General features: G+C 36.6%; 1 protein-coding gene across 1 annotated transcript in view; it reads left to right on the top strand.

Annotated features, from left to right (window-relative positions):
• Positions 1 to 23,512, top strand: part of ADAM32 (ADAM metallopeptidase domain 32) — a 185,621-nt gene that overhangs the window by 54,371 nt on the left and 107,738 nt on the right. The window contains exons 7-10 of the mRNA XM_032838058.1: positions 2,539 to 2,607; positions 6,199 to 6,270; positions 6,469 to 6,635; positions 23,121 to 23,202. Of these exons, the coding sequence (XP_032693949.1) occupies positions 2,539 to 2,607; positions 6,199 to 6,270; positions 6,469 to 6,635; positions 23,121 to 23,202 (390 nt within the window). The remainder of the gene's footprint in view (positions 1 to 2,538; positions 2,608 to 6,198; positions 6,271 to 6,468; positions 6,636 to 23,120; positions 23,203 to 23,512) is intronic.

Below are 23,512 nucleotides of genomic sequence, written 5' to 3' on the forward strand. Positions count from 1 at the left end.
GGAACACCTATAATAAGAATGTTAGTATGCTTGATGTTATCCTAGAAATCCCTTAAATTAACCTCCTTCTTAAAACTCTTTTTTTCTTTTCTCTGGTCAGCTTGAGTGCTTTCCGTTACCCTGTCTTCTGGATCACTGATCCATTCTTCTGTATCCTCTACTCTGCTGTTGATTCTCTCAAGTGTATTTTCATTCAGGTATTGTATTCTTCACCTCTGGTTGATTTTAAGCATTTTATATCTCTTTGTTGAAGTTCTTTGTGTTCATCCAGTCTTCTCCAAGTTTAGTTATCAGATTTGTGACTATTAATTTGAACTCTGTCAGAGAGATTGCTTATCTCCATTTTGTTTAGTTCTTTCTCAAGATTTGTCTTATTCTTTCATTTCAAACATATTCTTCTGTCTCCTCATTTTGCCTGTTTCTGTCTGTGTATTAGGTAGATCAGCTATGGCTGATTTTGAAGGTATAGCCTTATATAGAGGGTATTCTGTGAGGCACAGAGCACTATTTCCCTCATCACCAGAATGAGGCATTCCAGGGTTGTCCCCTATTTGAGATATGTGTGCCCTTCTATTGTGACTATGCCACAACCACTATGTGTGGTTTCATGGGCAGGGCTAGCCCTTGTTGTGGTTGGTTTCAAGCCAAATCACGACTCTTGCTGTTGCATTGGTGGACAGGGCTGCCCCCTGGCCTCCCCATAAGACAAGATCTGCTTCAGAAGGCCTTGTCCTGGCCAAGGGTATCTACTAGGTGTGTTTAGTTGGTAGCCACTTTGGGAGCAGTTGGTCTTGGCCAGGTATGCCTGCAGGGTGTGATAGAACAGGACCACCTTGGAGGAGTGCCTGCCAGAGTGTGGGGGGCTGGTTAGACAGAGCCAGTCCTCAAGGGAACCCTGGTGTGCAGTGCTAACAAGGTAGATGGAAAGTGTCAGAATTGGTACCTACCAGTTTTGGGCCAGCTAGGCAGAGGGAGGGTGAGAAAAATAGCTCATACTAGCTTTTCTGTTCTCAGAGAAAGTTTTTTACAAATCTCTATCCTTTTGACATTGGCCCTAAAATTAGTTACTAATCTTCACCTATGTTCTAGGTACTTTTCAAACAGCTACTTCTGTGCTGAGCCTCCGAGTGAGTGAATATGTGCATAGGCTCTTTAAAAGCACAGTTCAGTTTACTGTAGCCCTCTAATACTCCTCAAATTAAACCCTGGTGATTTTTAAAGCCATATATTATGAGGGTTTGTCTTTCCACTGTAGGCCCCCAGTGCAGGGAATACCTAATGTGGAACTCAAACCTTTTGCTCTTCAACAAAATGGAAAGGCAACCTACTGAATGAGAGAAAATTCTTGCAAATCATATACTCATATACTCAAAAAGAGGTTAATATCTGATATATGTAAGAAACTTACAAAATTCCATAACAAAAATAAATAATGAGATTTAAAATGATTTAAAAATGGCAAAGGACATGAATAGACATTCTTCTAAAGAAGGCATACAGATGGCCATCAGGTATATGAAGAGGTGTTCAACAACACTAATCATCAAGGAAATGCAAATCAAAACCACAATGAAATATCACCTCACACCTATTAGGATGGCCTTTACCAAAAAGATAAAAGATAACAATCTTTTGGTGAGGCTGTAGAGAAAAGGGAACATTTGTGCGCTGTTAGTGGGAATGCAAATTGTTATAGCCACTGCGGAAAAGAATATGGAGGTTCCTCAAAAAGTTAAAAATTGAACTACCTATCATCCAGAAATTTTACTTCTGGATATATATCCATAGGAAATGAAATTAGTATCTTGAAGAGACACTTGTACTTGTGTATCTTGAGAATATATATATATATTTATTATATATATATGTGTATATATATGTACATATGTGTATACACATACACACACGCATACATATATACATACATATATACGTACATACATACATACATACAGTGGAATATTCAGCCTTCAAAAAGAAGGAAATCTTCCCATTTCTGACAATATGGATGAACCTGGAGGCTGTAATGCTAAGTGAAATAAGCCACACACAGAGAGACAAATACAACATGATTTCACGTATATGTAGAATCTTAAAATAGTAAAACTCCTAGAAGCAAAGAGTAAAATGATAGTTGCCAGGAGCTGAGGACAAAGAGAAATGGGGAAATTTTGGTCAAATGGTACAAAGTTTCAGTAATGTAGGATAAGTAACTTTTGGGGATTAAACATACAGTATAATGACTATAGTTAATGATAGTGTATTGTAAACTTGAAATTTGCTGAGTATTGATCTTGGGCGTTCTTATCATGCACACAAAAGGAAAATGGTCACTCTGTGAGGTGGATATGTTAATTAGCCTGATTATGACAATTATTTTACTATGTATATATATCAAAACATCTAGTCTTATACTTTAAATACATATAATTTTTGTCAGTTATACCTCTATAAAGTGGAAAAATGATTTTAAAGGTTCAGAATAAACAATTTATGAAAGTTTTTTATGCTTTTAAGTGCTTTTTTTCTTTTTTCTAGTTGGAATCAGCTGCTCCAGATTTAATTCCTCTTTATGTGGAAATGCATATTGTGGTGGATAAAGCTTTGGTATGCATTTTTCTTTTTCTTTGTTTTTAAATATTTGTTGTGAATGTCTAATTTTCCCAACTAGAAAGGAACTTGTATTTTATGGTGACTAACATAACACATTAAAAAAAAAAGTAAAAACAAAACAAAACAAAACAAAAAACCCCAACAATCTTTTTACTACATGTCTTAGAACAGTGGAAAAATTTGCAAACTGAAAAATGAAATACTCAAAATTACATATTTCTATTAGAAATGTTTTATTTGAAATCTCTAAATAAAAATCCTGAATAACAAAATGATTTTTAGGCTGATGCTTCATATCTTTAGAAACTCTCTCTACAGTATTTTCAGTGATGATATTTGTTTTAAGTGAAAATCTTTAAGCTTTTAGTATTTGTTTTTAGGGCACTTGAAGAACAGTATGTAGCCTGGGGAATGTTTTGTCCTATAAAGTTTTTATTGACCCAAAAGTAATGAGAGTATAACTATGAGAACTGCTTACATTAATGTATCAAGATTTTTTTTTTGGAGCAGTTTTTAAGGTTCACCTGGTCCAGTGTATTGTTTACCTGGTACAAACATACTTCTAAATCCTTGATTCCCAAAAACTATTTGAGGACCTCTTATGGCTTTATTTCCTCCATATTTCAGAGATTTCAGAAAATGGGGGAAAATGTACTCTCCAGGTTATGTTCTGATGATGAACATTTGATTGTTACACCTCTGGAATACTACAGAGAATATGAATCAAACACATTATCAGTTCTACTTGTAGAATTGTAGAGCTTGTCAGGAAGCCAAAGTTGAGATTCAGAGACAGACAGAATTTAGAGAAGAATATGGAAATATTTGATTTATTAGAATAAAGAAAGGGACAAATGGAAAATTTAAGAAAAAATTAAGATATTTATAATAATGATCACTAAATTTCCAGGGAATATTCTGGATTATAAAAATAAATTTTTTCAGAATTATGTTACAAACTTTAAGAGTTGTTTTAAAAGCTTTTGTTCAAATTGTCAGGTTTAACCAGGTGTATGATGCTGATTAACGTCCATTTTCTATGTTTTTATACATACTTACATCTTCTTTAATAAAAAAAACATTGAGCCTACTGTGACATCTATGTTACTAAAGATGCTGGGCATATAAAGGAGGACAGTAGTGATACTGTCTTCACTGAATTCCCAAATTTTAAATCCACAATTGTAGTCTAGTGAATTCAATGTTATGCTTGAAGGAAGCATAGGGGAGTATGAAAACACAGTCCAATGATGGAGAAAGACATGGAAACACATAGCTATAACCTGGAGTACTATAAAAGCATGCAAGTAGGGGGTTTAAAATGTGTTTTATTATTATTCACGTATGATTGGGCCAACAGATCAGGAGACAAAATTGTTATTGGAGAGATCGTTTGTTACTCACAGTTCCCAAAAGGAGATAGTATGCCACATCCTGCAGAAGCCACATGGGGAAGTAACAAAATAGATAGGAAGCAGAGGGAGCCAGTGGAAAACATGGGAAGGAGACTGGATTATAACTTCTGTAGGAAAGAACCCTGAGGCAAAGTAAACAGGTTTAGGGTTGTCTAGCTTGAATGATTTCAGTGGGTTCTGGGATGTAGGAGTTGTCTCTGGTTGGCTCTTTGGGTGATTAGGGCAGGGGAATAATGGCCTGGAGTGTGAGATCCTGAAAAGGGATGGTTTGTGGATTAGTTAGTTTGGATAATGAAGTGAGGGTGGGGCCAGGGAAGACTTGGTGCAAAACTTTTCCTTGCAAAGACACATAAATATGAGAGAAGGTTCTTTAAAAACAACAATAACAACAAACAACCTGCAAGTTTAGTATGATTAATACATAGAGTTGAAGAAGAAAGATGGAAAGGGACAAATTGAAGAACTAATACAATACTTGGATTTTATCCTAACGTTAATGGAGAGTCATTAAAAAGATTTTAAATAGGGGAGTGACAGGTTGGTATTTTCATTTTAGAATCATCATTTTTGTAATAGTGTAGGGACTGGATTGCTGATAGGATAGTTGGAGACATTTAAGAGACCGTTCCAGTAATCAAGCTGAACATTTACTAGTTAGTAGTATTAGTAATAGGAAAAAAGAAAAGCTTTTTTTAAAAAAATTTTTAAAAGTTGCTGCTGAGGTTGAATTCGAAGGACTTAAATTGATTTAATTTATCCATTCAATTAAATTTATTGAGCATTGTGTAGATGCCAGTTACTATTCTACTTATTGAGGATACAGCTGTGAACACAACAGAAAAAGTTCTGCTCTTTTGGAACTTCTGCTCTTATGGAACTCTTATGATATGTAGTATCATAAATTTGGGAGGTCATAGATGATAATACCATTGATTAAAGTATTGGAAAGGTAAGTAGGACCAGATTTTTGAGGAAGAATGATGAGCTTCATTTTAGATACATTGAATTTGAGGGTCCTGTGGTACATGCAAGCGGTGCTGTACCTCAGAGAGATGATTTATAGATATGGAATTTGACATTGGCACATTCTACAAAGCTTATTTAGATTTCAGCAGTTGTATATACACTAATTTGTGTGTGTGTGTGTGTGTGTGTGTGTGTGTGGTTTTATGCACTAGGGTCACATATGTAGGCTTGTGTCATCATTGTCATGATAAAGACACTAAATAGACCATCACTACAAGACTCTTACATTTTTCTTAATAGTCACATCCATTTCTTCCTACTCCCCTATACTTCTTAACCTCTGGCAGTAACTAATCTGTTCTCTATTCCTTGAGTTTAGGAATATTGCAATATTGCATAAATGTTATCTTGTATATATCCTTTGGAGATTTTTTTTTAACACTTAGCATAATTTTCTTAAGGTTTATCCAAATTGTTTCATTTATCAACAGTTTAGTCAGTTCCTTTTTATTAATGATCATTATTCCATGGTATGAATGTACCGCAGTTTGTTTAACCAGTTAACCACAGAAGGACATATAAGTTGTTTCTAGTTTTGGACTAATAGGAATAAATTGTTATGAACATTTATGTTCAATGATATAATGTTCAATTTATGTTCATTTTTGAACATAACGTTCAATTTATGTTCTTTTTTTTTTTTTTTTTTTTTTGTGAGCGTCAGTTTTTATTTCTTTAGGATAAATGCCCAGGAGGGTGGGAGGCCTGGGTAGCTCAGTTGGTTTGGCATCCCACTTGTGATTTTGGCTCAGGTCACGATCTCATCAGTTGTGGGATCGAGCCCCATGTTGAAGATTCTCTTCCTCTGCCCCTACCCCCACTTGTGCTTATTCTCTCACTCTTGAATAAATCTTAAAAAATTTAAATAAATGCCCAGGAGAGCAATTGCTGGGTCATATGGTAAATATATTATTTGTTTTGAAAGAAGCTGCTAAACTTTCTGAGAGTGGCTGTACGATTTTACATTTCCACCAGCATATATGAGTGATCAAGTTTATATTCATTTTTAAAATTTGTTACTGTCTTAGTTTGAACTGTTCTAACCCCAAAGAAGCCTCAAAGTTCTGAGAGTAGATGGAGAGTATATCTCAAACATATTACATAACAGATTATATTTAAATTTAAAATTAATTTTGTTTTTCAGTATGATTACTTGGGCTCTGATAGCATGATAGTAACAAATAAAGTCATTGAAATTATTGGCCTTGTAAATTCGGTAAGTATTTTTCTTTTCATACTTGTTAGAAAAATTTATACTAGTTTTGAAATTATAATTTCTATTAACTTCACTTGGCATTTCTGAATAATTAGGCCATCTGTACAAACGGAGTATGGAATTGTCAAGCATTAATTTCTTCGTTATTATAAAATAACAAGGATTAATTTTTCATGTATTTATCTCTTTTGTTTTTAGATGTTTGCCCAATTTAAAGTTACTGTTGTGCTGTCATCATTGGAGTTGTGGTCAGATAAAAATAAGATTTCTACAGTTGGTGAGGCAGATGAAGTATTGCATAGATTTTTAAAATGGAAAAAGTTCTATCTAACTCTAAGGCCTCATGATATTGCATACTTATTCATGTAAGAATAATGTTTCACTATTCTTAGAAAACAGAGATCTGTGATAATAATAACTTATTTAGGGAACTTCTTTTGGTGACTATTAATACATTATTAGGTGCTTCATTCAGGCCTCATATTCTCTTTCTGTCACTAAAAAAAAAAGCTTGCTAAAATTTTTTTTTGTGCTTATTAGCTCTTTACTAATGAGGGTATTGAGGTTTCTAGAGGTTAAACATAATTTCAGGATTCTTGGACCTAGTGGTGTCCTTCTGGTTTGAACCCACAGGTTTGAACCCCAGAGCCCATAATCTTAACCACTACCTAAAATAATGGGATTTATCTTATAAAGTTTTTATTTTGTTATGAAGTTGTATCAAAGGCTTGGGAAAGTAGGTTCAAAACAGTTTACCCTAATGAATTTTCTGCATTATTTTAAATATTAATTTTCTTTTTTGTTTTGTTCTAGTTTTTATTGTGGGGAGATTTCAAGCATAACAACAGTTGAGAAAGTAAAATAATCAATCCTTATGTACCTTACATATCCATAAAACAATTATCAACTAATGGCTAAATTTTTCTTTTTCTCACCCCCTCAAACTCAATTATTTGAAGTAAATCCTTTTTTTTTTGGTCTTTCTAGCTTGTTATTTATTAAAAATAGATTCTCTATCCCTCCCTCACCCCTGCTAGCTAATCATAAGTGCACTCCTCAGCCCTCATCATCCATTTAACCCATCCCCTTACCCACCTCCCCTCTGATAACCATCAGTTTGTTCTCTATAGTTAAGAATCTGTTTCTTAGTTTGCCTCTCCCTCTCTTTTCTTCCCTATGCTCATTTGTTTTGTTTTCTAAATTCCACATATGAATGAAATCATATGGTATTTGTCCTTCTCTCACTGACTTATTTCCCTTAGCATAATATTCTCGAGCTCCATCCTTGTCATTGCAAATGGCAAGATTTCATTCTTTTTCATGGCTGAGTATGTATATACACACATATATATACCACTTCCTCTTTATCTGTTCATCAGTTGATGGACACTTGGGCTTTTTCCATTATTTGGCTATTGTATATAATGTTGCTATAAATATTGGGATATGTATCCCTTTGAATTAGTATTTTTGTATTCTTTGAGTAAATACCTAGTACATTTGCTGGATCCTAGGGTAGTCCTATTTCTACCTTTTTGAGGAACCTCCATACTATTTTCCAGAGTGGCTGCATCACTTTGCATTCCTACCAACAGTGCAAAAGTGTTCCCCCTTCTCTACATCCTTGCCAACACCTGTTGTTTCTTGTGTTGTTGGTGTTAGCCATTCTCACAGGTATGAGGAGTTATCTTATTGAAGTTTTGATTGTACCTCCTGCTGATGAGTGATGTTGAGTAGCTTTTCATATGTCTGTTGGCCATTTGTATGTCTAGTTTGGAAAAAAGTCTAGTCATGTCTTCTGCTCATTTTTAATTGGATTATTCATTTTTTTGTGTTGAGTTGTATAAGTTCTTTATATATTTTGGATACTTACCCTTTTGCACATAGGTCATTTGAAAATATCTCGACCCATTCCAAAGATTTCCATTTAGTTTTGTTGAATACTTCCTTCACTGGGCAGAAACCTTTTATCTTGATGAAGTACCAATAGCTTATTTTTGCTTTTGTTTCCTTTGCCTCAGGAGACATATCTAGGAAGAAGTTCTTAAGGGCCAGTGTCAGAGAGGGTTACTGCTTGTGTTATCCTCTAGGATTTTCATGGTTCCATGTCTCACCTTTACATCTTGAATCCATTTTGATTTTTTTTTTTTTTGGTATGGTGTAAGAATGTGGTCCTGTTTAATTCTTTTGCGTGTTGTTTTCCAGTTTTTCTAACACCATTTGTTGAAGAGACTATCTTTTTTAAAAAAAAATTACATATAATGTATTACTTGTTTCAGGGGTACAGGTCTGTGATTTATCAGTCTTACATAATTCACAGCACTCACGATAGCACATAACCTCCCCAGTGTCCATCACCCAGCCAACTTATCCATTCCATCCCACATCCCCTCCAGCAACCCTCAGTTCATTTCCTGAGATTAAGAGTCTCTTATGGTTTGTCTTCCTCCCTGGTTTCATCTTGTTTCATTTTTTGCTACCTTCCCCTATGATCCTCTGTCTTGTTTCTTAAATTCCTCATGTCAGTGAGATCGTATGATAATTGTCTTTCATTTTTTTTTACATCATATGAAAAAGATAAACTAAAGGTGGCTCAAAGACCTAAATTTCAGACATGAAGCCATAAAATTCCTGGAAGAAAATATAGACAGCAATTTTTTTTTTCACATCAGCCATAGAAATATTTTTCTAGATCTGCCCTCTGGAATGGGAAACAAAAACACAATTGAACTATTAGGACTACACAAAAATAAAAATCTGCACCATTAAGGAAACCATCAGCAAAGCAAAAAGGCTTTGCTTTTGCAACTGATATATCTGATAAATGGTTACTATCCAAAATATATAATGAACTTATATAACTCAACAGCAATAAAACAAATAAACTGGTTAAAAATGATCAGTAAACTTGAATAGACATTTATCTAAGGAAGATGTACAGAGGGCTAACACATGAAAAGATGCTCAACATTACTAATCATCAGGGAAATGCAAATCAAAACCACATTAGATATCACCCCATACCTATCAGAATGGCTAAAATAAAAAAGACAAGGGGGCACCTAGGTGGCTTGGTCAGTTAAGCACTTGACTCATGATTTGGGCTCAGGTCATGATCTCAGGGTTGTGAGATTGAGTCCTGCATTGGGTTCTGCACTAGGCATGGAGCCAGCTTAAGATTCTCTCCCTCTGCCCCTCCACCCCATTCACCCACTCTCTGTCTCAACAAATGTTGGCAAAAATGTGGAGAAAAAGGAATCCTTATGTCCTGTTGGTGGGAACACAATTGGAACTGCTGTGAAAAACAGTATGAAGTTTTCTCAAAAAAAAAAAAAAAAAAGAATTGCCATCTGATCTAGTAATTTCACAATTTGATATATCCAAAGAAAACAAAAACACTAGTTCAAAAAGATATATGCACCCCTATGTGTATTGCAACTTTATTTACAATAGCCAAGATATGAAAGCAACCCTAGTGTCCATTGATAGATGAATGGGTAAAGAAGAAGTGGTATAGATACACAGTGGAATATTATTAAGCTATCAAAAAGAATGAAATCTTGCCATTTGCCACAACATGGATTAACCTAGAGAGAAAAATGCTAAGTTAAATAAGTCAGAGAGGGTTAAATTACATATGATTTCACAAATATGTGGGATTTAAGAAACAAAATAAAAATGAACAAAGAGAAAAATAAATGGACTTTTAAACACAGAGAACAAACTGGTATCTGCCATAGGAAAGGGTAGCTCGGTGAAATAGATAAAAGGGTTTAAGAGTACAGTTATCTTGATGAGCACCAAGAAATGTATAGAATTGTTGAGTCATTATACTGTATACCTGAAACTAATATAAGACCGTATGTTTATTATGCTTGAATAAAAAAAGAACAGAATGAAAAGGCAACCTATAGGAGAAGATATTTTCAAATCATATGCCTAGTGTTTAATATCCAGAATATATAAGGAACAATAAATATTAATAGCAAAAAGACAGTCTCATTAAAAACGGGCAAAGTACTTAAAGAGACATTTCTCCAGATAAGATCTACAAGTGTCCAATAAGCACATTAAGAAATCTTTGTCAATACTAATCATTAGAGGAATGCAAATCAAGAAATAGACACACTGAATCTAGAAGACTTTTTTCTGAGAAAAACTAAGCTACATATAGAAAAGTTTTTTTCTGAGGAAAAAAAAAACTATGCTACTGCTACACATCAGATGAACAAGAAAAAAACCCATATTGAAACAGGTAGGAGAGACTGAGACACAATCTCACCATAAATAGTCTCTCAGAACTTGGGGTAACTCGTAACTCTGAGCTTCTCTCTGAGGAACTAATAGCTTAAATCCTACGTCTAACAACCCAGCTTTTAAGACAGCGACTGAGAGGCAGGCCCACAAGACATCTAGATTTGAAAGCTGATAAGGCTTGCATCATAAGATCCACAGGCTATAGGGAATTGGAAAATTTTTCTTAAGGGCTCATCAGACTCTGAGGCTATCCCACAGGGCCTAGAACACAGGGAGTGGACAGAGATGCCCAGTCTTCCTCTGAAAGTAGAAATTTAACACACATCTATGGGCCTAATGAATTACCATTAGGTGCCATATTTGTGCTTTCCTTCTGCATTACTGTAGGTTGCTGGAATTTCCAGAAAGACCTTGCGCACTCATCTGGTGCAACGGTTTCTGTGGCTGCTGCCCAAGGGATACCTGTTGGATCACCTGATGGTCAGTGGGGCTTAATTTTGTGGGTACTATAGGACTATAGTTAATGGAGAAATAGTTCTTGACTGGCTACAGCGCACAGGGCACAGTACAAAGATAGGAAACTGAAATGCACCCCCAATCTTTCTGTGAAAGAGGCCTATTAGTTATCTTCATAGCTCTGGCCTGAGGGCCACAGTTAAGCATACATTGAATTGAACACACATCTAGAGTCTGATTATAATCCTCTTCAGAGGCTGGGGAGGCTAGCAGGTGCCATCTTCATGCTCTTCCTCTGTCCATCCCAAAGTCTTTGGTGTCTCTAAGAAAGGAGCTTATGCACATGTCTGGTTCCCTAAACTTAAGAGGCTGCTTCCCAGAGTATACATCCCTTAATAGCCTGACTTTGATGCCCAGAGGGACTTGTGTTCACAGGGTGATGGGGTGGTAACAAAGAAATGGTTCTTAACTGGCTATCACCACAGGGTTCAGCACAGAAGGAATAGACTAAAATGCCAGTTTCTCTGTGCTTCCCTAAAAGAGGTATATTTGCCTTAGTGTCTGGTTTCCAGTCTGCCTGAATCTAGATGCTGACTGATACCCTCCCATTTGGGGCAGTGACAGGTCTTGGGACACCATCAAGTAGTGGGACCCTCTAAAAATAAAGTAACCTGCTTGAACATCAAGATGTTTGAGAGATTACCAGAAGAAGAACAAGGTTAAATGATAACTTTATATTCTATACTACTAGGCCACTCCTTTAAGACCGAGAGATAACTGATTTATTTAATGCATAGAAACTAACACAAAGTCAAGGAAAATGGAAAACAGGAATATGTTGCAAATGAAAGACTAAGATAAAACTTCAGAAAAAGATCTTAATGAAATAGATATAAGTGATTTACTTGATAAAGAGCTCAAAATAATGGTCTTAAAGATGCTCTTTGAGCTCAGGATTGTATGGAAAAGGTGAGAATTTCATTAAAAGAGAAATTGTTAGAAATACAAAATAGAAGTTACAGAGCTAAAGATATAATAACCGAATGGAAAAATACATAGAATTCAACAGCATACTAGATGAAGTGGAAGAAAGGATCAGTGAACTCAAATCTCACCCTGTCAGAGCAGCAAATAGAAAAAGAGAGGAAAAGCAAAAATAGCATAAGGGACTTGTGGGAGAACATCAAGCAGACTAATATTCACTTTACAGCCATATCAGCAAGAGATAGGAGAAAGGAGTAGAAAACTTTGGTGGAGAAATAATGGCTGAAAATTTCCCTAACCTGGGGAAGGAAATACACATTCGGATACAGGAATTCCAGAGAGGCCAAGTAAGACAAAGCCAAAGAGACTCACACCAAAACACATTAATATCAAATTGTCAAAAGTTAAAGGGGAGGGAATTTTAAATGTAGCAAGGACCCCCCCCATATTGTTACATATAAGGGAACCCCATAACACTGCAGATTTTCAGCAGAAACTTTCCATGCCAGGAAAAAGTTACATGATATATTTAAAGTGCTGACAGAAAAAAAATGTTAATTAAGAATACTGTACTTGGAAAAATTGAAGGAGACATAAAGAGTGTTCCAACAAGCAAAAGCTAAAGGACATCATCACCACTAACCAGACCAATATTACAAGAAATGTTAAAGGAATATTGTTTCAGCTTAAATGAGATGGACCGTAATTGTAACAAGAAAACACATGGAAGTGTAAATCTCACTCATAAAGTAAATAAATAGTAAAATCCAGATTAGTCTAATGTAAAGGGGGTGCTTTCATCACTTATAAAGCTAGTAAGAAGGTTAAAAGACAAAGTAGTAAACACAACTATAATTTTTTAGAGGATACACAAAAAGATGTAAGTTATGACATCATAACAAAACGGGGTGGAGGAAGTAAAAATGTAGACCATTAAAACGTGTTCAAAGTTAGGTTGTTATCACATTGAAGTAGACTTATAATTTGTTTTATGAAAGCCTCATGGTAACCACAAAGGTAAAACTTATAGTATAAATGCAAAAGATAACATGCAATAAATGTGTGCATACATTATAGCAAATCATCAAATCAGCAAGATAAGGAGAAATGAAAGGGCAGTTAGTTATAAAGCAGCCAGAAAACAATAAAGTGGCAATAAGAGCTTAGCTATTGGTTGGGACTTCAGGGACGTTGGCAGAATAGGAGGACCCTAAGCTTACCTTGTCCCAGAGGCACACCTAGAGAAAAGCCACATCAGTGTAGCTAACCCAGAAAATGACTCAAAGACTGGCAAAACAGACTTTCCACAGTTACTCATAGAGAGGAGGCCATATCCAAATGGGTAGGGGTGGAGAGACAGAATCACAAGCTAAATTCCCAGTGAAACCAATCGCAAACAGGAGGGACATCACAATCATGGAAAAGGAAGAGGAGTGGACCACATACTAGGCACCGCAGACATAGGGGACCTCTATGGGAAGATGAATCTCCATAATCTTTGGCTTTAAAACCCAGTGGAGCTTAACTTCATGAGTTTTACAATGGGGCAACAGGAAATTGAGTCCCTGCCCTTAAAGAGCCAGCATAACAAACAACCTCACTGAAATAGAGCATAGAAGACACAGTTTGAAAAGTGCCAGAGATATACATGAAGGAGATTTACTTAATAGCCTCAGAATGTGTGCTGGAGGGCCAGGGATCTGTAGGGGACTTCTCTAAGAGCAAAAGAGTTGGTGGGTGCCATTTCTTTTCCCCACTGACCTCCAGCCTAGATACCCTGACACCTCTGGTGACCAGCATGAACACTCTCTACCTACCTTGCTAATACTGTGTGCCCTGCTCCTGCATTCTGCAGATCTGCCCATTCTAACCCTCCCACTCCGCAAGAGTCCCTCCAAAGTGGCTCTTGCTTTATCACATCCTGCAAGCAGCCATGGCAGGGACCAGCACCACTCCAAAGTGACCCCTGCCCCTGGGGAAGGAGACTATTGCCATACACACTACTAATTTGACCGCAGCTCCAGCAGATGGACCGGAGGCACACATTTGATTTGACTGCGGGCCGCACCCACCAAAAGAAATCTCTCAGGGAGATGAGAGAGATCTCATCTCCCTGAGAGAGCTCTGTTGTTCAGGGTCCCTGCGGCCCTGGCAGACAGACTGGGAGCAGGCATCTGGTCTGATTGCTGGCCCTGCCCACCAGCAAAAGCTTCTCATGGGACAAGGGAGGGAGAGCACCCTGAACCCCAACAGACAGACAAAGGGCAGGCATCTGATTAGACTGCAGGCCCTACTTACCAGTGAAAGCCTCTCAAGATAATGCAAAGGGAGTGCCCTGCAGTTTGCTATGACTGCAGCTCCAGAAATGGGGTGGGGGCAAGTATGTGGTCTGATTGCTGACACCATCCAACTATAAGCTCACTTTGGCTCAGACAGGCCCTTTTTATTTTTTTTTTAAGTTTTAATTGAAATTGGTTAGTTAACATGCAGTGTAATATTAGTTTCAGGTGTACCGTGATTCAGCACTTCATACATCATCACAAGTGCTCTCCTTAAACCCCATCACCTGTTTCACCCATCCCCCTCACTCACCTCCCCTCTTGTAACCATCAGTTTGTTCTTTATAGTTAAGAGTCTGTTTCTTGGTTTAAGTTTCTCTCTTCTCTTTGCTTGTTTGTTTTGTTTCTAAAATCTACGTATGAGTGAAATCATACGGTATTTGTGGTCTTCGTCTGATTTGGGGATCAAGGTGACGCTAGCCTCATAGAGTTTGGAAGTTTTTCTTTCATTTCTATTTTTTGAAACAGCTTCAGAAGAGTAGGCATTAATTCTTTTTTTAAATGATTGGTAGAATTCCCCTGGAAGTCATCCGGCCCTGGGCTCTTGTTTGTTGGGAGATTTTTTTTTTTTTTTAAAGATTTTATTTATTTATTTGTCAGAGACAGAGGGAGAGAGAGTGAGCAAGCACAGGCAGACAGAGAGGCAGGCAGAGGCAGAGGGAGAAGCAGGCTCCCCGCCGAGCAAGGAGCCCGATGTGGGACTCGATGCCAGGACGCTGGGATCATGACCTGAGCCGAAGGCAGCCGCTTAACCAACTGAGCCACCCAGGCGTCCCTGTTGGGAGATTTTGATTACTGCTTCAATTTCCTTGCTGGTTATGGGTCTGCTTATGTTTCCTATTCCTGTTTCAGTTTTGGTAGTTTATACATCTCTAGGAAGGAGTCCATTTCTTCCAAATTGTCTAATTTTTGGGCATATAATTGCTTATAATATGTTCTAAATAATATAATATGATATAATTATATATATAATATATAATGCTATAATATGTTCTTATAATTGTATTTCTTCGGTGTTGGTTGTGATCTTTTCTCTTTCATTCATGATTTTATTTATTTGGGTCCTTTCTCTTTTCTTTTGGAAAAGAAAAAGGAAAAAAACCCCAACTCTGCCACATTCAGGCACCCTCAGTCTTCTTGTGACCCTGAGGATCCTCAGGCCACACAGGTCTGCATAGGGTTCTGCCCCTACTTAGCCACCTGAGTGCCTTTCAGGGGGGACACTCCTCACTGGAGCAGACTTCTAAAAGTTCCGATTTTGTGCTCTGCTGATATATCACTTTCTGGTGCCAGCTTAAGGAGGCTCCCTCCCACTGTGGTTTTATCTTCCCATATATTACCTCGGATTCAGTTCTCTGCACCTCGTCCATTGAAGAAAGTGGTCGCTTTTCTATCTGTAGAGTCCCAGCTATTCTTTTCTTAGATCTCTGGTTGTGTTTGCGGGTGTTCAGAATGGTTTGATAGCTATCTAGCTGAATTCCTGGGTCCAGACAAAACCAAGGTCTCCTCTTCCTCTGCCATCTTGGACACCTACAAAATAAGTCTTAATATATTCAAGAAGATCTAAAGCATATCTGACATCTTTTCTGATCATAATTTTAGGAAACTAGAAATCAACACAAGAAGAAAACTGGAAAATTCACAAATATATAGAGTTTAAACATCATGCTACTGAAAAAATTGTCAGAAAAATCAAAAGAGAAAACAAAAAGTACCTTGAGATAGGTGAAAAGTTTGTTAATTTTGTGTATCTTCACAAAGAACTACCTCTTCATTTCTTTGATATTTTCCATTGATTTTTTTTTTTTTGGCCTTCATTTCATTTACTTCTGCTCTGATCTTTATTGTTTCCTTCATTCTACTAACTTTGGGCTTGTTCTTTTTCTGGTTCCATTAGTTATAAGGTTAGACTGAGATTTTTCTCGTTGTTTTTTTGAGGTAGGACTGTATTGCCATCAATTTTCCTTTTAGAATTTTTTCTCTGAGTGCCATTGTGTTTTCGTTTTCATCTGTCTCTATGCATTTTTAAAAATTTCCTCTTTGATTTCTTAGTTGACCTATTGGTTGTTTAGTAGCATGTTATTTAATCTCCACATGTTTGGTTTTTATAGTTTTTTTCTTCCTTGTAATTGATTTCTAGTTTCTTATTGTTGTGGTCAGAAAAGATGACTGATACAATTTCAGTCTTTTTAAATTTGTTGAGACTTTATGACCTACCTTGACCTATCCTGGAGCATGTTCCATGTGCACTTGAAAGAATGTATATTCTCCTGTTTTTGTATGAAATGTACTGTGTATTTACCTGTTAAATCCATCAGGTTTAAAGTATTGTTCAAAGATACTGTTTCCTTATTGGTTTTATATGTGGGTGACCTATTAATAGATGTAAATGGAGTTTAAAGTCCACTACTGTTTTTACATTATTGTCAGTTTCTCCCTTTATATTGGTTAATCTTTTCTTTATATACTTAGATATTCCAATGTTGGGTGCATAGATATTTGTAATATTCTCTTGTTGGACTGATTCCTTTTAACAGTATTGTTATTGCTATTGTTATTCTTTGTCTCTTTACAGTTTTTTTTTTTTAAGATTTATTTATTTATTTGACAGAGAGAGAGAGAGACAGCGAGAGAGGGAACACAAGCTGCGGGAGTGGGAGAGGGAGAAGGAGGCTTCCCACCGAGCAGGGAACAGGTGTGGGGCTTGGTCCCAGAACCCTGGGATCATGACCTGAGCCGAAGGCAGACTCTTAATGACTGAGCCACCCAGTCACCCCTGCAGTCTTTGTTTTAAAGTCTGTTTTGTTCAACATAAGAATTGCTACCCTGGCTTTTTTCCCCTCCACTTTCATTTGCGTGGAATATCTTTCTTCATCCCTTCACTTTGAGTCTGTATGTATCTTTAGGCCTAAAGTAAGAGTCTAATAGGCAGCAAAAGATGGTTCTTTTTACCTATTTTGCCACCTTGTGTCTTGACTGGAACATTTGGACCATTTAAATTTAAAGAAATTATTGATAGGTATAGTCCTTTGCAATTTTAATTGTTTTCTGGTTGTTTTTGTTCTCTGTTGCTTTCTTCTTCTCTTGATCTCTTTCCTTGTGATTGATGAGTTTATATAGTGTTATGTTTGGCTTTCTTTATTTTATGTTTATTTATTATAGGTTTTGGGTCTGTGGTTACTATGATGTTCACATATAGCATCCTAAGTGTATAACAGTCTATTTAAAGTTTATGATCTTTTTGTTTTTTTACTCCCTTCTTCACATATTATATATATGTTGTCATGCATTATATCCTTTAACTCATAATTTGCTTCTAATTATGGATTTTTTTCCACTTAAAGAAGTCCCTTTAACATTTTTATTATAAGGAGGTTTAGTGGTGGTAAATTCCTTTTACTTTTGTTCCAATGATAAACTCTTTATCTCTCTTTCAATTCCAAATGAGAACCTTGCCAGGTAGAGTATTCTTGGTTTTAAGTTTTTTCTTTTCAGCACTTTGAATATATCATGCCACTCTCTTCTGGTTTGCAGTTTCTGCTGAAAAGTCAACTGATGGTCTTGTGGGGTTTTCCTTGAATGTAAGTAGTTGTTTCTTTCTTACTGCTTTTAACACACCCAGTCTTTAACTTCTGACGTTTTAGCTGTTATGTGTTGTGGTGTGGACCTTCTTGGGTTCATCTTGTTTGCAACTCTCTGCACTTCCTGAACCTGGCTGTGCATTGCCTTCTCGAAGTTAGGGAAGTTTTTACCTATTATTTTTTTTTAAAGATTTTATTTATTTAATTGAGAGAGAGAGTCAGAGGGAGAGCTAGGATGGAGAAGCAGATGCCCCATTGAGTGGAGAGCCCAATGTAGGGCTTGATCCCAGAGCCCTGAGGTCATGACCCAAGCCAAAGGCAGACCCTTAATTGACTGAGCCACCCAGCTGCCCCTACCTATTATTTCAAATACATTTTCTGCTCCTTTCTCCTTTTCTTCTTGGGCCCTAATGATGAAGGGAATATTTGTTTGTTTGATGTTGTCCAATGAGTTCCTTAACCTATTTTCACTTTCTAAAAATGCCTTTTTCTTTTTACTGTTTAGCTTGGATGCTTTCCATGACCCTGTCTTCCAGATTGCTGATCCATTCTTTTGCAGCTACTAATCTACTATTGATTCTCTCTATCTAGATTATTTTTCTTTTAGTTATTGCGTCCTTCAAATCAGATTGGTTTTTTAAAAATATTTTCTTTTTACTGAAGGTCTCACTGAGTTTTTCCACTTTTTCTGATCACCCCAGTGAACATCTTTTATGATTATCACTATAAATTCTTTCTGAGGCATATTGCATATCTCTTTTTCATTAGTTGTTTTTCTGATGTCTTTTTCTTTCTATTGGAGCAATTTTTCTGTATCTCCATTTTTCTTGAATTTCTGTTTGTTTATATGAATTAGAAAAGCTACCTTTCCTAAACTTGAAGGAATGGTCTTGTTTATATTAATTCCTTATGTCAACTTCCCTTGTTGACTTTTGCTAACTGGAGCTGTAGATGAAGTGGGTTGAGGGCCATGGTGCAGTCTGTGCTAGGGCTGCTCTGGTGGGATGGCCAGGGCTGAAGTGAGTGTGGGCCGGGGTGGTCTGAGGCTCTATGCACTGAGGCTATCCTGATATGACTGTGAATCTGAAGTGATTGCAGTCTGATGGGTTCTATGGCTCTTTGCACAGTGGGCACTTTGGCAGGATAACTGAAGTTGTGGGTGCAGACCAGGGTATTCTGAGCCTCTACATTCCGAGGGCCTCCTAGCAGGACAGCTACAATTGATATGAGCGCAGTCTAGGATGGTCCCTGGGCTTTCTACAAAAAGGGTGTCCTGACAGGATACTTGAAGCTGAAGTGGATGTAAGCCATGGTGTTCTGGAACTCTCTGCTTAGAGGATGCCTAGGCTGGACTACTGGAACCAAGATGGGGTGTAGACCAGAGAGTCCTGTTCTGTGCGAAGGGCACCCTGGTGGGACAGCTGTAGCTGAAATGGCATAGGCTGGATCTTCCTGGGTCTCTTGAGGCAGCAGGCACCCTGCACGACAGGTAAAGCTGAAGTGGGAAAGGGTTGGTGTGGTCCTTGGGCTCTCCATGCAAACGGTGCCCTGGCAGGATAGCTGAAGTTAAGTATCCTGAGGTGCTCAGAGCAAGAGTGCCCTTGGGGGGGTGTTGCAGCTGGAACCAAGGTGAGCATTGGCTGGAGATTTCTGGGGCACTATAGGCATGGCACACCCTGTTAGGGGTGACTGGAACTGAAGCAGGTGTCAGTTGGAGGTCCTGAGTGTTCTGCATTGGGAGTGCCTTATCAAGCTCTTGGAAGCTGCAATGGTGTGGGCTTGGATTGTTCTGAGGTGGCTTTGTACATGTGTCACCTTGGCATAATGGCTAGGGCTGCAGTGAGCAGTGACCAGGGGTATTCCAGTGGAACAGCTGGGATTGGTAGGATCAGGGGCACAGGGCTCACTGAGGTGGTAAACGAGCCAGGGCATCTGTACCTTGCTCCCATTCACATTATCAAGGTGGAAGAGGAAAAGGAACTGTTGTACTTGCTAGCTCCCTTGTCCTGGAGAGAGTTCTAGCATCTAGCAGCTCCCTACTATTCCCATACCCCCATAGCTTGGCTGAGTTCTGGGGCTCTATCTCTTATATACTAGTTGGTCTTTTAAACCATGGCTTTTTTTCTGTGTCTCAGGGCATCTATGGGTTGTGTGAACTAGGGGCCAGGTGCTTGCAGGTTGGTTATGGCTCCCAGACCGTGCTCTCATCTACAAGATCAAGTTGTAGGCTGAGCGTAAACCATTGCACTCGCTAGCCTCTCTGACCCACAGAGTCCAGCAACTCCTCTGACATTTAGTGGGTTTCTAGAGCTTGTTCTTTTATGTACTAGTTGCTCTTTTAACCACAGGTTTTTTGTTTGTTTTGTTTTGTTTTGTTTTTCTTTTTGTGCCCCAGGGCAGATGAATCTGCTCCTGGTCTCTCAGTGCTATCACTCCTCACTGCCATTTGCAGTATTAGATGTGGGATTTCTCTTCATTACTGTGTTTCCTGTCTTACCAGTCCCTCTTATCTATCTTTCGTTGTACAGAAGCTGTTCAGTTAGCCATAAGTCCTTTTTCAGGAGGAGTTTCTTTACAAATAGGTATAGATTTGGTATGTCTATGGAGGAGGTAAGATCAGGATCGTCCTATGCTGCCATCTTGGACCAGCTCTTCCTATTAAGTGTTCTTTAAGCATTTAGGTATATGTCCTATATAATATATATGATTTCAGAATATTTTCTGGCTGTGGGTAGTCTTTTCATTTTCTTAATAGTATATTTTAAAAAGCAGATTTTGATGAATTCATTATTAACCTATCAGTTTTTTATTTTATGAATCATGTTTTGGATGATGAATCATGTTTTGATGTTGTACCAAAAAATATGGAGGAGGACATTTTTGCATATGAATAAATAATTATTCAACATTAATTCTTGAAAAAATTATAGTTTCTCCATTTAATTTCTTTTGCACTTTCGGGCTCTTTTTGCGCTTGGGCTCCCTCCTCAGTAGTAACAATGATTTGACTTTATATGTAAGAGTTTATTTTATTCCTGGAGATTCACAGACCTGTACCCCTGGGGAAAAAAAAATATATATGTTTATAAAAAATAAAATAAAAAAAAGAGTTTATTTTATTTATTTATTTATTTATTTATTTAAAAATTTTAAAATTTATTTTCAGCGTAACACTATTCATTGTTTTTGCACCACACCCAGTGCAAGAGTTTATTTTTGGCCTCTTCTTTTGTTAATAACTCACTGCCTTGATTGCTATAGCTTTATAAAAACCATTTAAATCAAGTAGTATAAGTTCCCCAAATGTGTTCTTCTTTTTGAAAATCGTTTCGGTTATTCTAAGTTTTTGCCTTTTTACATAAGTGTTAGAGTCAGCTTCTCAGTTGCTATAAAATATCTTGCTAGAATGTTGATTGGAACTGCATAGAATCTATACAGTAGTGTGGAGAGAACTGGCAGCTTAATAATACTAACTCTTCCAGTCAATGCACTTGGTATTTTCTTCCATTTACTTAGATCTTTTTGAATTTCTTTCATCAGTGTTCTGTAGTATACAGTTCTATCAGTATACAGATATACCAGTGTCTATCAGGATGCATGCTTTTCTCACATTTATGTTAGCTTTATATCCTAGTATATCATGTTTTTAGTGCTATTTTTTCTTCTTTTTTGAACACAGAATGGAAAAAAATTAATTTACTTTTCTTTAAATTTTTTATTCAAATGTATTTAAATTCTGCATAACATTGTAAATCTAAGGTATACAACATGTTAATAAATACATTTATATATCATATGATTGCTGTTGCAGTGGTAATAAGCACATCTATCATGTTATATAATTATAATTTTTTGTGTGTTTGAAATAATAAATTTCTAAGCTCTTAGCAGATTTCAAGATTATAAAGCAACATTGTTATCTCCTCTATTGTATTAGATCTCTAGGTCTTACTGACTACTCATTGCATGTTCATACCTTTAAATAACATCAGCACTATTGTAAATGTTTCATTTTACTTTAGTTTCAAATATTTTATTGCTAGTATGTGAAAATCAGATTGACTTTTGTACATTGACTTTGAGACATGAAAACCTGCTGAACACAATCAGTGCTAGTAGCTTTTTTTATACTGTGGGATTTCCTAGACAGCCATGTCATCCATAAACAGAGAAAACTGTATTCCTTCTTTTCCAATCCATATACCTTTTATTTTACATTTTTGGCCTTATTTAACAGGCTAGGACCTCTAGTTTGATGCTGAATACCAGTCCTTACATTTTCACATCTATTGGTAGCACTCTCTTGGATTAAGAATGAGTGTAAACAGTACTCAAAACATGGGGGAGCGGGGATCCAAAGTTGCATGTAAGAGTGAATACTTGTAAACAAGTGCTGGAAGGGTTAGGCATAAAAAATATCAGAGAGACAGAATAAAGAGAGCACTAGGAAGACAGTGCAATGTGATGCGAAGTACAGTTGAAACTAGGGGCATGTTCCAATTGATAATTGAAACACGTTTCTTTATATATAGTTTGGAATGTTTGTTTTGATGAGGGTGCTAAAGATGGCAGAACATGTTTAGAGTGTCTGTATCTTAGTGGTTGAAAGTGTGGCTCTGGGTTCAGATTGCCTAAATTCATATCCTTCACTAGCACTTATTAATTGTGTTACCTTGAGATAGTTACTTTTAAGTTCTCATCTGATGTATGATTTGTTCAATGGAGATAATAATATCTATTTCATTGGCTTAAATTGAGAATTAAATGGAATAATTTTTATGAAAAATCTCTAAGGTTAGTGCATTATTGACAATTTATATGGGCCCTTACTCAAAGAAGAATTAATAATGTTAAGTTATAGAGCAATGAAGTCATTCTTACGAGAAACTGGTAAGTTTTCTACAGGAGTAGAAAATGATCCCAGGGTCCTGGGATTGAGTCCCTTGGTCAGTAGGGAGTCTGCTTCTCTCTCTGCCTGCTGCTCCACTTGCTGGTGCTCTGTCTCTTTCTCTCTGTGAAAAATAAATAAATAAAATCTTAAAAAGTATATATAATATGCTTAATCTCATTTAATTAGAAATGTCTTCTTAATTTGAAATAATAAGTATGGAAAGATTGTACCTCAGTTTGCTTCAGTCTAGGATTTTATGGGCCCCAGACAAATTATTAGCAGAAATTCTCATCTTTGAAATGTTTGTCAAAATTAATTATAAATATATACTTATTTATTTAGCTATAGAGATCATCCAGGTTATATAGGAGCAACAATTCCTGGAAAGATGTGTGTTACTCATTATTCTGCTGGAATTGCTTTGGTATGTAATTATTTAATCTTATTATTTAAAAAAATTTATACATTTAAAAAATCATTCAACATTATAACAAAAATTTTATACAGTTTACATTTATATTTGCATTTAGAGGTTACACTTACTTTCTACTATTGTTAAAAATTTGAAATGTGTAGAAGGAAGAGTATTTTGTAGAAGAAACATCTGTTGCAATTATTTTGGAAGTAGGAAGTAGAATAAAAATATCACAAGTACACGTGCATTCCTTAATATAGAGAATAGTACATCATGAAAAATTATCTGTAAAAAATTTTTATAACCCAGATTTTCACTT

This window comes from Lontra canadensis, unplaced genomic scaffold, assembly GCF_010015895.1.
Source record: "Lontra canadensis isolate GAN:19392208 unplaced genomic scaffold, GSC_riverotter_1.0 scaffold101, whole genome shotgun sequence".
Taxonomy (NCBI): domain Eukaryota; kingdom Metazoa; phylum Chordata; class Mammalia; order Carnivora; family Mustelidae; genus Lontra; species Lontra canadensis.